At 43.0% G+C, this 17,457-nt stretch overlaps 1 protein-coding gene across 1 annotated transcript in view; it reads left to right on the top strand.

Moving 5' to 3' along the window:
* Positions 1–4,708: 4,708 nt before the first annotated feature.
* Positions 4,709–17,457, top strand: part of EXT2 (exostosin glycosyltransferase 2) — a 69,329-nt gene continuing 56,580 nt past the window's right edge. Inside the window, exons 1-6 of the mRNA XM_084288273.1 lie at positions 4,709–4,720; positions 4,933–5,528; positions 5,689–5,778; positions 9,728–9,844; positions 13,027–13,222; positions 16,576–16,715. Coding sequence (XP_084144399.1) covers positions 4,990–5,528; positions 5,689–5,778; positions 9,728–9,844; positions 13,027–13,222; positions 16,576–16,715 — 1,082 coding nt within the window. The 5' untranslated portion in view covers positions 4,709–4,720; positions 4,933–4,989. The remainder of the gene's footprint in view (positions 4,721–4,932; positions 5,529–5,688; positions 5,779–9,727; positions 9,845–13,026; positions 13,223–16,575; positions 16,716–17,457) is intronic.

Here is a 17,457-nt window from a genome sequence, read left to right as displayed (position 1 = left end):
GATAGAAACATCATATTTGCTTAGTAGTTTATTATTTTTCCATGCACAGTATTTCTAAAGACATTCTGAGGTTGCTGTAATTTTGCATGTGCTCTTGATTGTCCACAAAGAAAGCTATAGCACGAGACAGGTGAGGTTGTTGTAATTTTGCATGTGCTCTCGATTGTCCACAAAGAAAGCTATAGCACGAGACAGGTGTTCTTATGAGAGTGGGAGGTAAAATGTGCAGCCAATATACAAATGGACTTACTGGCTTGCTCCTCTTATTTATGTACCCCGAGGAGTATCTGCAACAAAAATTTAGGGAGAAAGCTCTTTGAAATGAAGAACAAAGTAAGGCTGTATAGACAGTACTTAAAACTGTATTTTAGGGGATTCTTATAGCAATTTCAAGCCATTAATTGTTCCTACTTTCGTTTGGATGTTCTAGTCATTTCTACAGCTGGAGCATGTTACTATACAACATTCACATGGTTGTAGATGTTTACTGTTCAGAAAGCATGGGTTTGGCACTGTCTGTGTGGAAGTGGCCAGTTAAATATGCCTCTCCCTAGGAAAGAGGCTGCAGTATATTTTCAAAATGCCCATAGCTAATATAATGTGGTCCAAGGTCACTTCCATCTGAGTTTATGGTGACTAAAAATAGCAGGGGAGATGCACATTTTTTTTCCATGTGTTTTCAGGTTTAGCACCTGAGGAGCTCTCCGCTGAGGCAGCTTAGCTTCATCAGGGCTAAAAAACAAACGAACAAAAACCTGGAAATGAGGGAAGAGAGAAATGTGGTATCATGGGCCTGCTATTGGAACAGTCAGCCTTCATTTTGACTGTACAAAACCTGCAAGCCTTGAAAATGGCCTTCTCTGGATGAAAAAGAATTGTTGAACATTAAGAAATTCCTGAGGCTGAGCTCAGTGGAGCCACGGTGGGGGCTTTCTGTGCCAGAGCCCCCCGGGCACGCTGTCCTCCCCAGGCTGTGCCTGTGTCAGTGTTTTGTTCCCTCTGCTGCCTCCGTGTCAGATGTTCTCTGTGCACACTATTGCTCATCATCATCATTAATGTGCCTTTTTTTTTTTTTTCCCTTCATGGCAAATCCGTACATGAGGAAAAAAAAAAAAAAAGATGCAGAAATGAGTAAGGTCTGAGTGCCCCCTGCATTTCTTTTTCCAGTCTGGCAGGCAACAGGCAAACAGAACAGTATCTGAAATGATGAAGCTGGTCAGAGATATTTTACAAAAATGCTGTGTTTTTACAAAAATATAAGAATGGCCATCAAGTTGTGTATAACACTGCTTTTGTTGCTTATGTCCACTTTATGTCCACTGTAGTTAAACAATGATAAAATCCACTTTGCTTGTAATTTTTGTTTTCAGATTATGATTCATTTGAGTACAGAAAGGATGCTAGATCTTTTTTTCCAGTCTTGTTTTTTTTTTTTTTTTTTTTTTTTTTTTTTTTTTTTTTAATTCCTCTCTCTATCCCAGGGGCACGTTCGGAGTTTTTCAGTTAGAAGAGGTAATTTCCTATATAGCACAGCTTTCTGTCATAGAAACTGCCCTAGTCTATATTTCAGGTCCAACCTTCGTGTGCCCATGTTTGTGGGAGGGGAAGATCAGTAAATCTCCGTATTATTAACCTGTGTTACACTGCGGCTAAGTGAACAGCATGGGTTGGGCCCAGTCCAGACACATATTTATGAGGAATCATGCATACTTAAGGAACAGATCTGAGAAGATGGGTGTTCCTGGCAAATACTGAGGGAAAATATTAACTAAATAATCCTCTACTGTAACTGAAGAAGGACTGCTGCTGGAATGTACTGCATGATAGATTTTTTTTTTTTTTTAAATATATTTTTTTCAGATTTAAAAAAAAACGCTAATACCTTAAATGTTCTTTCTCTATTAGAGTGCTGACGACAGAGCAGTCAGCAGAGCCAAGGGTTGCGTGCTCCCCTCGTCCCCAACCACCCAGTTTTTCAAAATGTGGGTTTTTTGAGGGGTCAAATTATTATATATATATATATATATATATATATATATATTTTTTTTTTTTTTTTTTTTTTTTTTTTTTCAATTACTTGGTTAGGGAATTCCTCTGCTCTCTTGCTGTCAGCAGGATTATGTTTAATTGGAGAGAGGGTCAGACTAATGGCTGGATAAAAAACCTTCATGGAGAAAGCCATGTGAATCCCCCCTAAACACATCTACATCTAAAATATCAGGCATGCAAAAAACCATAGCCATTTTTGCACTTCTGAGCACATGTGCAGCCATTTTAGTGAGACAGGCTCACTAAGAGAGGATCACTGTTGTTTTTTTCTCTGAAGCAAATCAGATTACATCATGAAGAACACAAGGTAACCTGCAAGGATATATGCGAAAATACACGTATTCTGATTGAGAAAATCAGAGGGGCAAGGTACATTCATTCTTCACTCCAATTTCTGCTTTATTTATTACCAGCTTACATAAAGCACTGGCAACTGACCAGTGACAAATGTACGTTAGTCAGAGATGGTTATAAATACTCTGCTTTTTGTCCTCAGCTTGCCGGGATCAGTTATTTTTAGTAACGAGCCAGTCGACCTTATCAAAGCGGAGAATCAGAAATAGTCTGGAAAAACACCGCGAGGAAATGCTGTTTTTAGCAGCTCCGTCCCCTCGCCGCTGCTGGCCAGCGAGGTGTGAGCGTGCTGCCTACGCGCCGCAGGGAGCACTCGCTTGGCGAAACACGACTGCCTCTGCACAGTGTGACGGCTGGGGGCTGTGGGGACAGGGAGAGGCACCGAGAGCATCTCAGTCTGTGTCCCTCCATCACCTTAGGGTTTCTTCGCAGGGAACGCTTGCTCAACTGCATCTCCTCACAGCTCACGTCCTTCCACAGGAGCCATAGCAGCAGATACTTACGTTTCTTTCTCCTTTCGGTTTGGGAAGGCAGTAAAGTTGTCCTCAAGTTATGAGGTCAGGCATTGTGCTTGCTGCCCAGTGCCACGGACCACGGTGCAGCACCACTGGAGGTGTGTGATGGCTTGAGAGGCTGCAGCTGGGCAGGTAGCTGCTGGATGCAGCTTATTGCTCAGCCTAGCTGTAAACTCAGTGACATAAATGAGGATATTGTTTAGTTAGATGCAAGGCAGTGCTGTATCTGGTACAATATCTTGCTTTCTCTTACACCAGAGCCAAACTGCTTCGTTCAGTCCAGTACCTGGATTAATGGCAGCAGCCATTAGCTAATGCTTCAGAAGTAAAATACGAGCTATGATTTTTACTTATGCTATGCCATGGGCTGAAAATAAGGTGGAAAAGATGTCTGCAAGTCGTTTGTTTTCCCTTTCCTATTAGCCTTTTATTATTATTATTTTAATTATTTATTATAAAGGAGTTTTGAGGATGTGCTGCTTCCAGCACTGGCTGCATCAGGTACCCCACAACCTCACCTGCAGCTGCTCTGCATGCATGCAGACCCAGCACAGCAGGGCTCTGTGGTTGTTCCTCTCTGTTCTGTGCACCGATCGTCCCAGCAGAAAATACACGATGGTGCTGCATGCGACAGCAGGCGAATGTATGGCGTGCTGGCAGGGCACTTAACAACAAATTCCCAGGTGACCTCAAAAGGGTCGAATAAGGCAAGACACGAAGGGCGAAGCGAAGTGAGGTAAAATATGCGATCTCCCTTGTACGTTTATAAAAATGGATAGCCTGTTACCCAGATGCTGATGAATATTTTTACAAGCTATAAATGGCAACCTGCAGTCCAAAAATAGCGCTGTGCTGCAGACTTGTCTGGCTCAGCAGCATCACCGGAATACCAATAGGCTCCCTGATGTGGTTTCAGGGAAATCTCTATCAAAACAGACTACCTCCTCCATTTTTTCTTGCTGTTTGGAAATAATAGAGCTGATGCCACTTGCATTTCTTTAATTTTAAGCTCTTAAAAAAATCGCACTGCCTTCCAAATTTTCCTGCAGTGATGGAGCTGCCAGCGGGACTCCTTCCATGTCCCAGCCCCAGCCACTGTGCTATGGGGCTGGGGAGGCAAGGAGGTGCCAGCAGGTGCTGTGTGGGCTGGATGTGGCACGGTGTGTGGGTGTGTGGGTGTCCGTCCTTGTCACATGCCTGGGCCACAGCAGGCACTGTGTGCAGGGACACCCGCTGCTGTTTTAAGCTGGGTTGAAAGCCAGAGCGAGCTTTTGCTGGGGGTGAGGGGGAAGGCAGGAGGTGGCTGCCAGGGCTGGTGACACAGGGGCTGGTGTGGGGATGGGACATGAATGTGTGTTCAGCTGTGTACTATGTGGTGATTGTGTGGCATGTCGACACCTGCTTTATTTTGGAGTGAAGCCGGTGCAGAGGTGGAGTTCTGTGCCGTGAATTCACCCTGCTGCCAGCAGGCACCCCCTGCGGACAGCTGGGGAAAGGTTTCACTGAATCACCGAGCCATTAAAGTTGGGAAAACCTCCGAGATCCCCCACACCAACCCCTCAGCAGCTCCCTCAGCCGCTCCCCACAGGGGCCGTGCCGAGGCGCGGCGCCCTCCGGCCGCCTGAGGGCGGCCTCGCAGCGGCTCCGCCGCCCGTCACCGAGCGGCTGCGGGGGGGGGGGCCGCACGCGTGCGCAGCCGGGGCCGGGCCGCGGCGGAGGGCGAGGGGCGGGCGGGCGGCGGGAGGCAGCGGGGACACCCCGCGGGGCGCCGGGCGCTGGGACCCGAGCGAGGGCGGGCGGAGGTGAGCGGGGACCGGGATTTAGGGTCGGGGAAGGGGTGTGGGGGCTGCTGGAGCCCGGGTGGAAGTCCCAGTGCAGTCAGCGGTTGGTATCGTTTGGTCTTGTTGCGGGGGGGTTGTGGGTGTGTGGAGGGGTTTGGGTGTCAGCCTGCTGAGGCAGAGAGCCTGTGGGTTGTTAATTGAGTTTAATAATAATAATTATGCGTCTTTTCCAGGGCTCAGCCTTCAGCTCCTTGCTTTCTGCCTCGCAGAGACCAGAGGTGGCCGGTTCCATGATGTGCGCGTCGGCCAAGTACAACACGCGGGGTCCAGCCCTCATCCCGAGGATGAAGACCAAGCACCGCGTCTACTACATCACGCTCTTCTCCATCGTGCTGCTGGGCCTGATTGCCACGGGCATGTTCCAGTTCTGGCCCCACTCCATCGAGTCGTCCAGCGACTGGGCTGTGGAAAAGCGCAGCGTCCACGACGTGCCCGTGGTCAAGCTCCCCGCCGACAGCCCCATTCCCGAGCGGGGGGACCTCAGCTGCCGCATGCACACCTGCTTTGACGTCTACCGCTGTGGCTTCAACCCCAAAAACAAAATCAAGGTCTACATCTACTCGCTGAAGAAGTACGTGGATGAGTACGGGGCGTCGGTGAGCAACACCATTTCCAGGGAGTACAACGAGCTGCTGACGGCCATCTCCGACAGCGAGTTCTACACGGACGATGTCAACCGGGCCTGCCTCTTCGTGCCCTCCATAGACGTCCTCAATCAGAACACGCTGCGCATCAAGGAGACGGCTCAGGCTTTGGCACAGTTGTCCAGGTACTTACAGAAGCTCCACTGCGGGGATCTGAAGACCCCAAGTGGAAAAAATTAAGGTTAATGGTGGATGGGAGTCAGTGCCGGAGCTAGATTTTGACAGAGCTTATCGTTTGTAGAGAGCACCTCTCTAATTATTGTCTGTTTTTTCTTTTTGCTGTAGGTGGGATCGAGGCACAAATCACTTGCTCTTCAATATGCTGCCCGGAGGGCCACCAGATTACAACACTGCACTAGATGTTCCCAGGGATAGGTATGTGTTTTGCTGTATTTGAATGCATAGATCTGAGTTTAAGTGCCATTGGAGAGGCAGCAGGCCCAGGAGTGCAGCTGATAGCAAAGGATGTACACCTTAGCCTTTACAAAACTGGAGCGTGGCTTCATCTACTCTCAAAAAAGGGAAGTAGACAAGTCCCTGTCTCATATAGGACAAGTTTTTCCTGCTGACAGATATCCTACAGCTCACTCTGTTCTTAATTTTACAAGGGATGTGATCTGTGGCATTCGTTTGTCTTACCTGTTGGGCTTGCTGTAGGAATGAAGAATTTTCAATTTAGACTTGTATCTTGTGTTACCAACCTGAAGTCTTTACAGAATGTCTCATTTGATGCAAATTAGAAGTCCTTAGTTTGGAAGATGCTATTGAATACGATTCTACTGCGCTCGTGTACGTGTTTAGTAGTGCTGAGGTGGATCCAATGTACCCAGTCCCTCTCTTTGAAGATCAGGGTTAACTTTCTTCTGCTGAATGTTTTGTCAACAAAATATTGCCTGAGATACAAGAGAGCTGCGAAGAATGTTGCATGCGTAGTGTATCTTGATTTCTGTGCACCAAAGGCATTGTAAAACATCGTTCTTCACTGCCAGAACAGAACATGTTTTTTTCTGGACATGTTCAAAGAGCCTGTTTATTCTTCCTAATTACGTCACAGATTGTGTAGTAATGCTTTAGTTTTTGACTGTATGAAATGTTAGATGGATGGGTGTTATCCTGAAGAGGGCAGTCAAGCATTGTTCTTTTTGTAACCAAACCTGTTGATCTGTTAATACATACCTGTTGTCTTAAGATTTGTATTTCTTAACAAGAATTTTTTTATTTGACAGTGTTCTGTTTAACGGAATGGACTGTTTTGGGAGTGGATAAAAAATATCAAACCCTTTTTTGGCAAACAGCAGTTGTCAGAACTTGCTGAACTGTTTTGCCCTGCGGCTGCACAATCACCAGCCGTAATACAGTGGAGAGGCAATGACAGTGAGTGCGTGGGACTGAGGAAAGGTGGAAACTCATTTCTGTAGGCAGCCAACAATTAGGCTGTACTAAGTGAAGTACAGATTCTGGTCACCGGAGCAAAGAGGCCTGAGTGCTGCAGTGTGTGGTTACAGTACGATTTTGGAGTCCTCTGGAGGTTGTAGTTCATAGCTAACAGAAGAAGTGAACCAGGTATGCTTTCTTCAGCTGAGTACGTCCACACTTTAAGTGCCCATTTTTTGTGGATGTCTGGTGAAATACACAGGTAATGTTTGAAGTTTCACAGTAGTGGATCTCGGATACGATAGAATCATGTCCTGCTGATTTGCTGCAGAATATTAATCCAGGTAAAGTAAGACCTTTTGCACAGAGGGAATTCAGTTCTATAGTGTTTTTACACCTGTGAAAGACCTTAGATAAGTTAGCTCACTGAGTGGTTGTTTGTTTATTAAGTCTTTAAATCTGATTTCCAGGAGACAGTGTAAAAGTGCTTTACTCCAATTATTTTGAAGATAGAAGTCTGCCCTGGGGGCATGGAGGCTATGTTGTTGGTACTAGCTGCCATAACATATGTAATGTTCTGCCGTAAACCTTATAAGATAAGCTCTTTGTTGTTTGTTAATAAGTGCTATTGAATGTGGTACAACAGTGTGGATGAAGGGATTTCTTTCGCTAAGCTACTCTGTAGCTGTAGGATTCAACATATGGACTAAGATACTTCTTTCTGCCTCGATTGATGAATTGGTTTCAGTGACTTGTGAGATTTGGCAGAAAACTGATGGTGATGGCAGCTGGACAGAAACACTGAGAGTGCAGAGCAGTCGGGGCACTTCCTGGAGAGAAAGAAGGATCAATACCCGAGCAGTAGTGAAAAGTTGCTTGGGAGCAGGCTTACTCCTCGTTGGTCAGTGCGATTTAAAGATTACTCATCTTGAGTACGTTAGGAGTTAATATCTCTCTTCCCTTAGTGCCCCATACAACGAAAATCTGCGAGGAGTTATTGAAATGGTGTTGGTTCCCGGTGGGTTTGTGTAAGTAATGGTCTGCACGACACACACCTGCTTTCTCAAGGCTGATGAGGTGCTGTCATGTTTTCACCGGATCCAATTAAAACAATCTGGTTGTAGTTTCCCAATTAGGGGGTTATAAAAAGAGGAGAGGGATATAAAGTGTAAGAACAGCAACACCCAAGCCAGCTTTTTTTTTTTTTCTTCCTCCCTGCTTGTAGTTGAACTGATGTGGATAACCCTGGAACACGCAACTTCAGGGGTGAGATCCAGTCATGAGAGCATTGTACACGTAACGTGCACATGCCCCCACCAAAGGGGGAGAGGCACTGGAAAGGAACCCCAAATAAGCACTTAGAGCATAAACTCTCACTCGGCACATGCTTGATTTATCATCCCTGTTCTCAGGTTGATTTCTGCTCCTACAAACAGTTTGTGCTCTGACTGGAAAGTAATAGAGCAAGTTGTTTTGGTTTTGTAGTTGTCATCGAACTGAATCGCATCTCTAATCCAATCCTGCAATTTCCAAAGAGCTTTTTAAATGACATTTAGCACTGCCTGCTTGACTGCTTGGGTGGAGTCACGTTGATGCCCCAAATGTGCTGGTGATGTTGGGATGCTGAACAACTGTGCTGCAGTTCAGGGCAGGAAGTGAAGTATCCTGCGGCACATCTGAGGGGAGTTAAAGCAGGCAAAACATACTGGCGTTTAACCAGGGTGTCATGTTCCAAGGGGAAGAAACAATCAGTCTTGGATGACAATTAAGTAGAGTAATAATCTGTTATACAACAGCAAGGGAAAAACTGCTCTAAACACTATACTGAGGAATTAATTCAGTGGTAACTGAAAAGTAGAGTATCACCTAATGGGTTGTCAGCACGTCATCTGGCCTCATTTTGACTTGCTTCACTAAAGAAGCTGAATCTGAGCTTCTTTAGGAAACAGGATGATGTGTTTGTTGTGCCACCTGCTCACTGAGGATGAAAAGGTAACTACAAAGCTGATGTCCTCTACTGGCTTATTTCAAAGAAGCTAGGTTTGGGACAGGAGATAACACATGCTTCTTCTAGGACTGTGGATGATGCATTGGTTTATTCTGTTCACATTCTCTTCTGTTTTTTAAAGCTCATTACTTCTGTGTAATAAAAGGTTGTCCTGTCTAGGAGAAGCCACCATCAGGTTTGTCCCATTGGGAGATTGAAATATGTCTTAATTTATCTATCCTTGCTTTCTAGGATCCATTCCCCTGCTTTCTAGCACAGCAACCCAAGCTGCCCCTACTCTTGGAGATCAGTTTTGGAGCATATCAAACTCGCGTTGCATTGTGTTCTACTTATAGCATTTTTTTTTGTGTGTAATATAGAAACAAAATAAGCTTTACTAGTTAGTGTGATCACCCTGAAAATACAGTACAAACAAATGGTATTTGCCTGAGAACTCCTGAGTTGTTACAGGCTCCAAAAACGCTGTATTATTTTATCTGGACTTGTACCTGGAATAGAGCTGCTCTAACACTTTGAGCTGTGCTACATGCTGTTTTAGGGTAGACGTTAAGAAATATGTTAACTAGTGCAAATAATTAAGAATGTATTTCCTTAAGTTAAAGTTGACTTGGTATGCGTAAGCTTGCAGAAATGCAGGATGGTCATAAGGACTGCAATAGATTCCATTTCCCTATAATAATGCAAGAACAGTTCCTTCCTCAGTGATCATATGCAATTGTAAACATTCCCTTGATGACTGAATCCCACCTGGCAGTAAGCCCAGTTCAGGAAAACCAAAGTGAACGTAAAAACTGCAGGGAAAATGCCACTGACAGAAGCTGAGGGAAAAAACTGTTATCTCAGATGCATCTTTTTGATGTTCTGGTAACGATGATCAGTAAATACTGCTCTGAGTTGGGATGATCTACATGCTCTGTTTGTGGTCTTTCCTGTCTTTTTCAGGGCTCTGCTAGCTGGTGGAGGCTTCTCCACGTGGACTTACCGGCAAGGCTACGATGTCAGTATTCCTGTTTACAGCCCGCTGTCTGGGGAAGTGGATCTGCCAGAAAGAGGACCAGGGTAAAGCAATCCCGAGTAGTTGGGCAAAATATATTCAATATTGTGTTTAATGTGGATGCTGATAAAATGTGAATATAGTGTTTTAGGAGACCCACTCCAGAAACTGAGGTGTGAAAGATGATGGAGTGGCAATGTTTCTTGTGGCATTAGGTTCAATATGTCTAATATATCAAGTCAGCTCACTGGAACTAAATAGAAAATATATATTTATATATATATATATTTAAACGTTTAGTTTGAGCAAGGCAGTAATTCAAAGTAATATAGATTCCCTAATAAATGATCTCTTCAGATAACCGATTTTACGATGCTTAAAAGCAAAGTAAGGGCAAGAGATGACTATAGCAATGGTAAAAGCAGCAGGCTATACCTCCATTGGGACTTTAAAGAGGTAAAGGGATCATGGGGAGCAGCATGTGTGCCTCAGATAGTGCAAACTTCCAATACGTAACAGGAGAATGGGAGCAAGGATGTGATATTTACCTCTGTGTGTCTTACTGATACATTATTTCTAAATCAGTGTAGATGTTTTTGTAGTTCTGAAGTCCTTTGAAAATGACATGGTAGAAGAGGTACTAGGAGAAGCCTGGAAATAGAGCTCTGAAGAGAGGAAGTTCTTGCAGAAAGAATCTTAAGGAGGCTCGTGTGGTTAGCTTATGAAGCAGAAGAATGAGAGCTGACTTGTTTAGGTGAATAGTTATATCCAGAGATTTTAATACTGATGTTTTATTTATTTATTTATTTTACAAAGTACTGGAGTAAGACATACAAACGAAGAAATCACCATGATACTGTATTTGGAAGTAAAGCAAGACAAGTGGGACATGAAGCACTAATTTTATCAGAGAATGTAATTAGCCATTTAAAATGAGCTACTCTGGGAAATAGCGGCTTCTCTTATCCATTCGTGTCTTCAGAACAAGAACAGGAAGAAGTCTGGAAAACATCTTAATTGATTATGAAAGGCTGCTCTTTCTGTATTTCATAAGCCTTTAATTACGCAGCTGAAAACATTTCACTGTCTTACCTGTGCTGTGCTTTAAAAGATGAGCAGACTGAGGCAGTGGCAGTAGAGACGCTCACTGATTGTGAAGATCAGGTTTGGAGGTGCGGAAGCTTTAGGTCCTTTCTTCTAACATCATTCGTTAGAGAATATGAATGATTAGAGTTGAAAACTGTGATTTGAAAGGGTGCTGCTAGTTACAGACCAAAAAAATTGTTGTACTTTGGCTCCTTGTCTTCTCCTCTGGTAAGAGCAGCGTTCCTGCTGTTGCTCTGTGCTGCTCCAAGTAAGGGACAGACATGCACAGCAGTGGTTTGCTTCAGTCACACATTTCATGATCCTGATTATGATACTCCTGGACCTGGCTGGTACAGGGGCATCTGTTTGAATCCCAGTCGATTCTTCATATATCCCTCGTATTATTTAAACACAGAGTGAGGGCATGCTTTGTATTTCTGCCTGGAAAGCATGAACATGATGATAGGCTTCAGCGTGTGTAGAATCTGCTGTAAAGAGAGATTTGGTCATCCTGTTCCTGTCCATGTAGTCAGCTAAATGCTGCAGGATATCGTGTTCCGTGGATGTGTGTAGGTTCCGTGTTCTCAAAGGCACTCAATTTTTTTGTGAGGAGCAAACTGTAGTCTCCAGAGTACCATCTAGTGGCCAGTTAGCATTAACGAATTGAAACGTGAAAGTTTGTTTGCTTTACGCAGGAAGGGTGTGACAAGGGAGCAGTGCTTGGAGTTCAGGCTTGATTGGAGTAAATGATTACTTTCCATTACACTAAAGCTTTATTTCCTGGTAGCTGCCCTGTGCTTTTTTTTTTTTTTTTTTTTTGTAACAAGATTCGATCACTACATTTGGATGTCATACGTTGACGACAGTTTAAAGGCAAAATTTGGTTTTAAACATATAAACAATCCTGTACAATTCTTAGCTGGTTGTTTTTTTATCACTCGTGTAGCAGTATTTCCTTTTTTTAAGGCAAATCTGTTCTTGTTCCTCTTACAGAGAACAGCTGAGGATTTTTGATTCATTCTCCGTTTTAGTTGAGTGGTTTAGATTATTTTACTTGCAACTCTGCTAGTAATGTGTATTCTAGAAAGCTTTTGGTAGCAAGATGGTAGCAGTTGGAGACTTAGAAAAATAGAGTGTTTAAAAAAATAGTGTGTAAATCTTATCTGTTAATTGGATCAACTAAAGTGACCAGCAGGAAAATAAGTAATAGAGGTGAGAAGAGCAGTGGGAGAGGTCTGACTTTATAAAGTGTGTGTTTGTGTGTGTTCCCAAAGCTGTAAATTAAAAATAGTATCACGTGGAGCAGAATTGGAATCCTAAGTGCAGGCCTCCTATTTCCTGTGTTCTTTTGGCTGAGTTGAGGGCAGGCTCTCACTGCGTGTTCCCTTGAATGGGAAGCAGTGGAGTAGTCTAACTTATTTTATCTGTTAAAAAAAAAAAAAATCAAAGTCAGTGAGTATGTTTATAAGGCGTGCTCTATTTCATCATTAACAAAACTCACTTGTTAAAGCTGTGAGCATCTAATTTGACTATGCATATTTCTAGGACATGGTAGGAGTTGAGAGTGAGCAGGCTACGGAGCCGCCTTCTTTGTCCTGGAGGTGTTGCCTTCAGGGTGCCCTAAAGGGACAGAGCTGAATCACAGCTAATGAGATGAGCTTGTCCTGTTGTTACTGACACCATATCAAGGTAAAATATGCGCAGGGTAGCTGAGGTGACAGTTTGGCATCTTTTTTCCATTGAAATCGATGAGAAAATATATGGGAGAAGAAACTAGTACCAGCATTCAGTGTCTACTTTGTAACAGTACACAAGCACCAAATAATAGAAAGAACAGCAGTAAGCTGTTTTATATATAGCCAAATAATGTTTATTTCAGTTTATAAAATACGTTATAAACCAAGTGCTGATTTTAATATAATAAGCACTCTTCCCACATATATTTTATTTGGGGGTGTAAATAGTGCTGAGCCACTTAATATCCAAAATTTGATTATCTCGCACCATTACACTTCTCACTCTTGTCTGAAAATATGCTCTTAGTACTGCGTCCACATTCAGCAGAATGAGATTGACTTTTCCAGGGCGGAAAGCAATGTGTTGTAGAGCATCTTGGAAGTGAACTTGCGGTGCTGCCAAGTAACCTCTCTGTGTTTTTCAGTCCCCGCAGGTATTTCATTCTGTCATCTCAGATGGCTCTGCACCCAGAGTACCGGTCTGAGTTGGAGGCTCTTCAGGCTGAGAACGGGGAATCAGTGTTAGTCTTAGACAAATGCACAAATCTGTCTGACGGGGTCCCTGCTGTTCGCAAACGCTGTCACAACAATCAAATCTTTGATTATCCTCAAGTGCTTCAGGTAAGGCTGTCTCTCCTGCAATCTTCTCTTCTCCTTGGTGCCTGTCTTGGCTGTGGAGCTGTTGCTGTTTAGTACTGATAGGAAACTTCTTGTATTTTACTTAACTTGCTATGGTGACTGTGTTTTGAAAATGCACAGTTCATTACGTTAGCTTGGATGCTATATCCTAACTTTGTTATTTATCCCAAACTTTATTTTTAAGAGGGCTGAGAATTGTGTACTCAAACTTATATAGAGGCTACTCTGCAGCCTGAAAAAACTGCTTATATATAACATCTTTGTGGGGTTGATTGTGGTGGTCTTCTAGTACCACATGATGTAAACTTAAAAAGTGATATGGAGATACCACCAAATCCAGCTGCAATGAGGGGTGAAACTTTGGAAGGTCAGACACAATTGGGGTTTCTTTAAAACTGGGGTAGAACTTCAGAATCTACGCTCTCCAGAATAACTGGCAAAATGAGCTTCAGCAGGCATGAATTTGGAATTGATATCTAAATTCTGACAGTTCAGGCCTTGTTAGATGGCGTTTAGGACAGAAGCCTGCTTTGTCATTTGGAGGTGGATGAAAATGAGCTTTACAGAGTTTATGTAGAGATTTAATTTGGGGGAGGAAATGGCGTTACGTTTAACAAGAGTTGGTTGGGTTATATCTTTTTGTTTGCAACTTAGTAGTTAAACACTAGAAAATGCTCTCTGTAGATACAACAGGCTGAGCTGGAAGACTTGTCAGCATGCAGCTATGAAAACATCTAGGTGAAATGTGTTTGATGGCCGTGGCCCAACTTCCAGAGGCCTTTTGATGTGTCAGTGAAGATAAAACCAGATAGCGTTCTCAGACCCCTGGGTCTCCTGGCAGCTCGCTGACGGAGAGGTGCTCTGGCATGCGGCGTGGTGAAGTGAGTTATGCCACAGGCCACTGTGCTCCGTCTGTGGCCACCAGCACATAATCGTCTTTGAACTTCAACAAATAATGGTAAAATAACAAACAGGCTGAAGAAAGGGAAAGTTTCCACCCCTCCTGTTATGTTTTGGAGGAAATATGTTTAAAATTCCTCGGGGAGGAGGGGGAGAGGGAGGCGCGGGTGACCGTGAGCCCGAAGCCTGCAGCCAGGAGGGGGGTGAAGAGTCTGTTTGCTTTATTTCTTTCAATACAGGCTGGATTGCTCAAGGATAGCAAATCGGGGATCTATATCTCTATCTTGCTATGTATTATTTTATAACTCTGAAGGGAGCTGGCACATGCCGAGATTGTTAAAATACTTTCCTTTGCAGAGCCCTGCATCTCCCTTTGGAATGTCTGGCTGATAACGGTGGTGATGTGAGGAGAAGTATTTATAGTAACCTTTGTCTAGACAGGAAAAATGGTTATCTGGGCAGATGAGCATGTGTGTCCACATCTGGGCTTTTCTTTTTTTTTTTTCTCCCCCTCTCCGAGACCTTACTGGGGTCTATTCCACCTGCTCCTCCGCGGTCTAGTGAGTGAATGGTTAAAATGTGTGCTCTTTCGCTCTGCTCCTTCCATTCCCCCCAAGCCTTCTTTTCCTGTCTGGTGGTGGGGGAAGGGGGGGAGCCTGAGGACTGATCACAGTTCATCCTTTCCAGCACTGCCTTTACAGATTTCCTACTAGACAGGCTCTTGGGCTTCTGGGCTGCTAATGCTTCCTGCTTGCAGTCTTCTCTTGGATGAGATTTTCATACTAATCACTGCTATGTAGATACGAACACAGGTCCCACGATTGCACTAGGAAACAAGTGAAGAGCCAGCAAACCCTGTTGTATTTCCTCGTTCCATTTTGATGTTTTGCTGCCCTGCTGTGCCTCCTGGCTCCTTTTCCTCAGGCAACAGAATGCAAGCCGAAAAGATGTTTTCTTATCTGTGGGAGCCCCTGTATCAACTTCATAATTTTTCTTTCTTAGACTTGGGAATAACACTGACTTGGGCTTTTTCTTTGTTTGTGCAGCTAAACTCTGCAAGCATGTTTGTTTTGAATCTGTAGCGAGGTTCCTCAGTGACAGTAAGAACTAAAGTCCCTATTTGCAGGATGAGCGTTTAAACTCGTGTGTTTGTTGTGGATGTGAATAAATGGATAACACTCATTTTTTTTTAGCAGTTTTTTATATCATCAAAGTTTCCTTTAGCCATCTTCCTCCTGTTGTTAGCATTTCAGAATAGGTAGTCTTGATGAAATTGGTCTTTCCTTGTAGATCATGTTCTCGAGATAAGTAATCATACATTTATTTATTCCTTGGAAGTGTACTGCCCAAGACAGGACAGGCTGCTCTGTCTGGGGTCTTAACGTTGCTGAGTAGAGCGAGTGAGTACTGCTGGTCTCTTAGGTTGTGCTTCTGTCTACATTCTAATAGCACTTCTGGGTGGGGTGGTTCATTTTTGCAACATTGATGTTGTTGCATGTGAATATCCTTCATTTTCCTGGCCTTTTGTATGAAATAACCTTTTCTGCAGAGTGTGAAACATAGCTCATTACTTCCTGCTTTATATTTGTGTGGTTGGTGATTCTTATCTAAATATTGAACCCTACATACCAGTATTTTTAGTCAATTTCTCCATATGGTGTCAAACTCTAATCTTGTTACCAGGATTAGTAACAAAAATATAAGTATTTTCACGTCTAGTAAGTATGGTCTTACTTCTGCTGCTCACTTAACCTAAGGGAGGCATTAAGTCTAGATCTAGGAGAGATTTTTTGGAACTCTTTGATCCATCACTCCGTTTTACCTGTGAACCAGTGCTAAGTGCTTTATATTTAGAGTTTTGTAACTGTAATTTATGTAATTAGAAAGCTTATGAGGGCTTTAGCAAGCCTATGATTTCTGAATTTGCTTGTGAAAATATTATCAAAGATTATGTCAAGCGCCTTTTAAAGTTGAGATATGAAACCTGTAACTTCTCTGCTGTCCATAGAGCTGGATTGCCCTATAATGGAAAGAAATTGGTTTGGCTTTGTGCAGTGTGTAGTCAATAACTTCATATTGGCTGTTGCTCATCTTGTTATGCCAAACTCGGAAAATGTTGCTTTTCTCCCTGAATTTTCTCAGTTAGAATTCTAAATTAGGCCACTATGACAAAGCATAGAATAGTCCTATTAGCTGATTTCTTAACTCTACGCTTGGTATTTATAAGTCACTAGTAGATAAAGATCTGTAATTATTTTGAATTTGCTGATAACTCAGAATATGTTAATAGTACAGAGCAAGCCTGTTTTCCTTTTGACTTGTTTTTAAAAAGTTTTTTTACTCCTTTTTTTACAAGGCAGGAGTGCATAATACATACCTACACATGTAATACAGCTATAAAATTTCTTTATTTTTTATTTATCATTTGTTGACAGGAAGCTACATTCTGTGTCGTTCTCCGTGGAGCCCGCCTGGGTCAGGCTGTGCTAAGTGACGTTCTTCAAGCTGGCTGTGTCCCGGTCATCATTGCTGACTCCTACATTTTACCTTTCTCTGAGGTTTTGGACTGGAAGAGGTCTGTACGCTAATTATTGTACATCCAACACGTGCATAAGAGATATCCAGATTACATTCAGTGATTTGAGTGGAATCACTATAATAAGTCAAATGTACTGGCAGGGTACAGTGAACAGAATACTTGGTAAGACAGATGTCCTTGATGTGTTTATGCATCAAAAACAGGAGTGGAAAACAAAGGAGGTAGAGATGACTGAGCTTTTGGTTATCCTGTAGCCAGTGATACCTGTTCTAAAACAGACTTCTGTTGTCTTCCGCTTGCGCTGTGTGATGACGGATCTGCATTCAGATCCCCAAGTATGTGCCAAAAAGGGAATCATATAAACACTGAATTTATTATATTGTATCAGAATTCCTAGGTTAGTTTGAAACTGAAAAGTATAATTATTTTGCAGCTGAGCATACTGTGAGTTTAGATTTTTTTGCCATGCATAAACAATGCCCAGTTATGTTATCTTAGAGTAATACATACAAAAATTACTAATTTTTATGCCTATATGCTATCACTTGTCACTCCAAGAGATCTAAGATATCAGCAAGTCAGTGGCAGTCTGGGAATGGGAATTCAGGAAGTTTGAGTCCGTCCTTTACACATTCAGTCATTTGTCTCCACTGCTCAGTCGGTAAAATAATTAACTACACAAAATAATTAACTACACTGAGAGGAGACTGCTTATTTCTGCTAACATCTTCTGAGCACATCATATTGGAATAGGACAAGGTTCTGGGTTGACCTTTTT

Source organism: Netta rufina, assembly GCF_964035555.1.
Source record: "Netta rufina genome assembly, chromosome: 5".
NCBI classification, from domain to species: domain Eukaryota; kingdom Metazoa; phylum Chordata; class Aves; order Anseriformes; family Anatidae; genus Netta; species Netta rufina.
The sequence above is the reverse complement of the archived record's forward strand: the minus strand, read 5'-3'. Positions and strand labels throughout refer to the sequence as shown.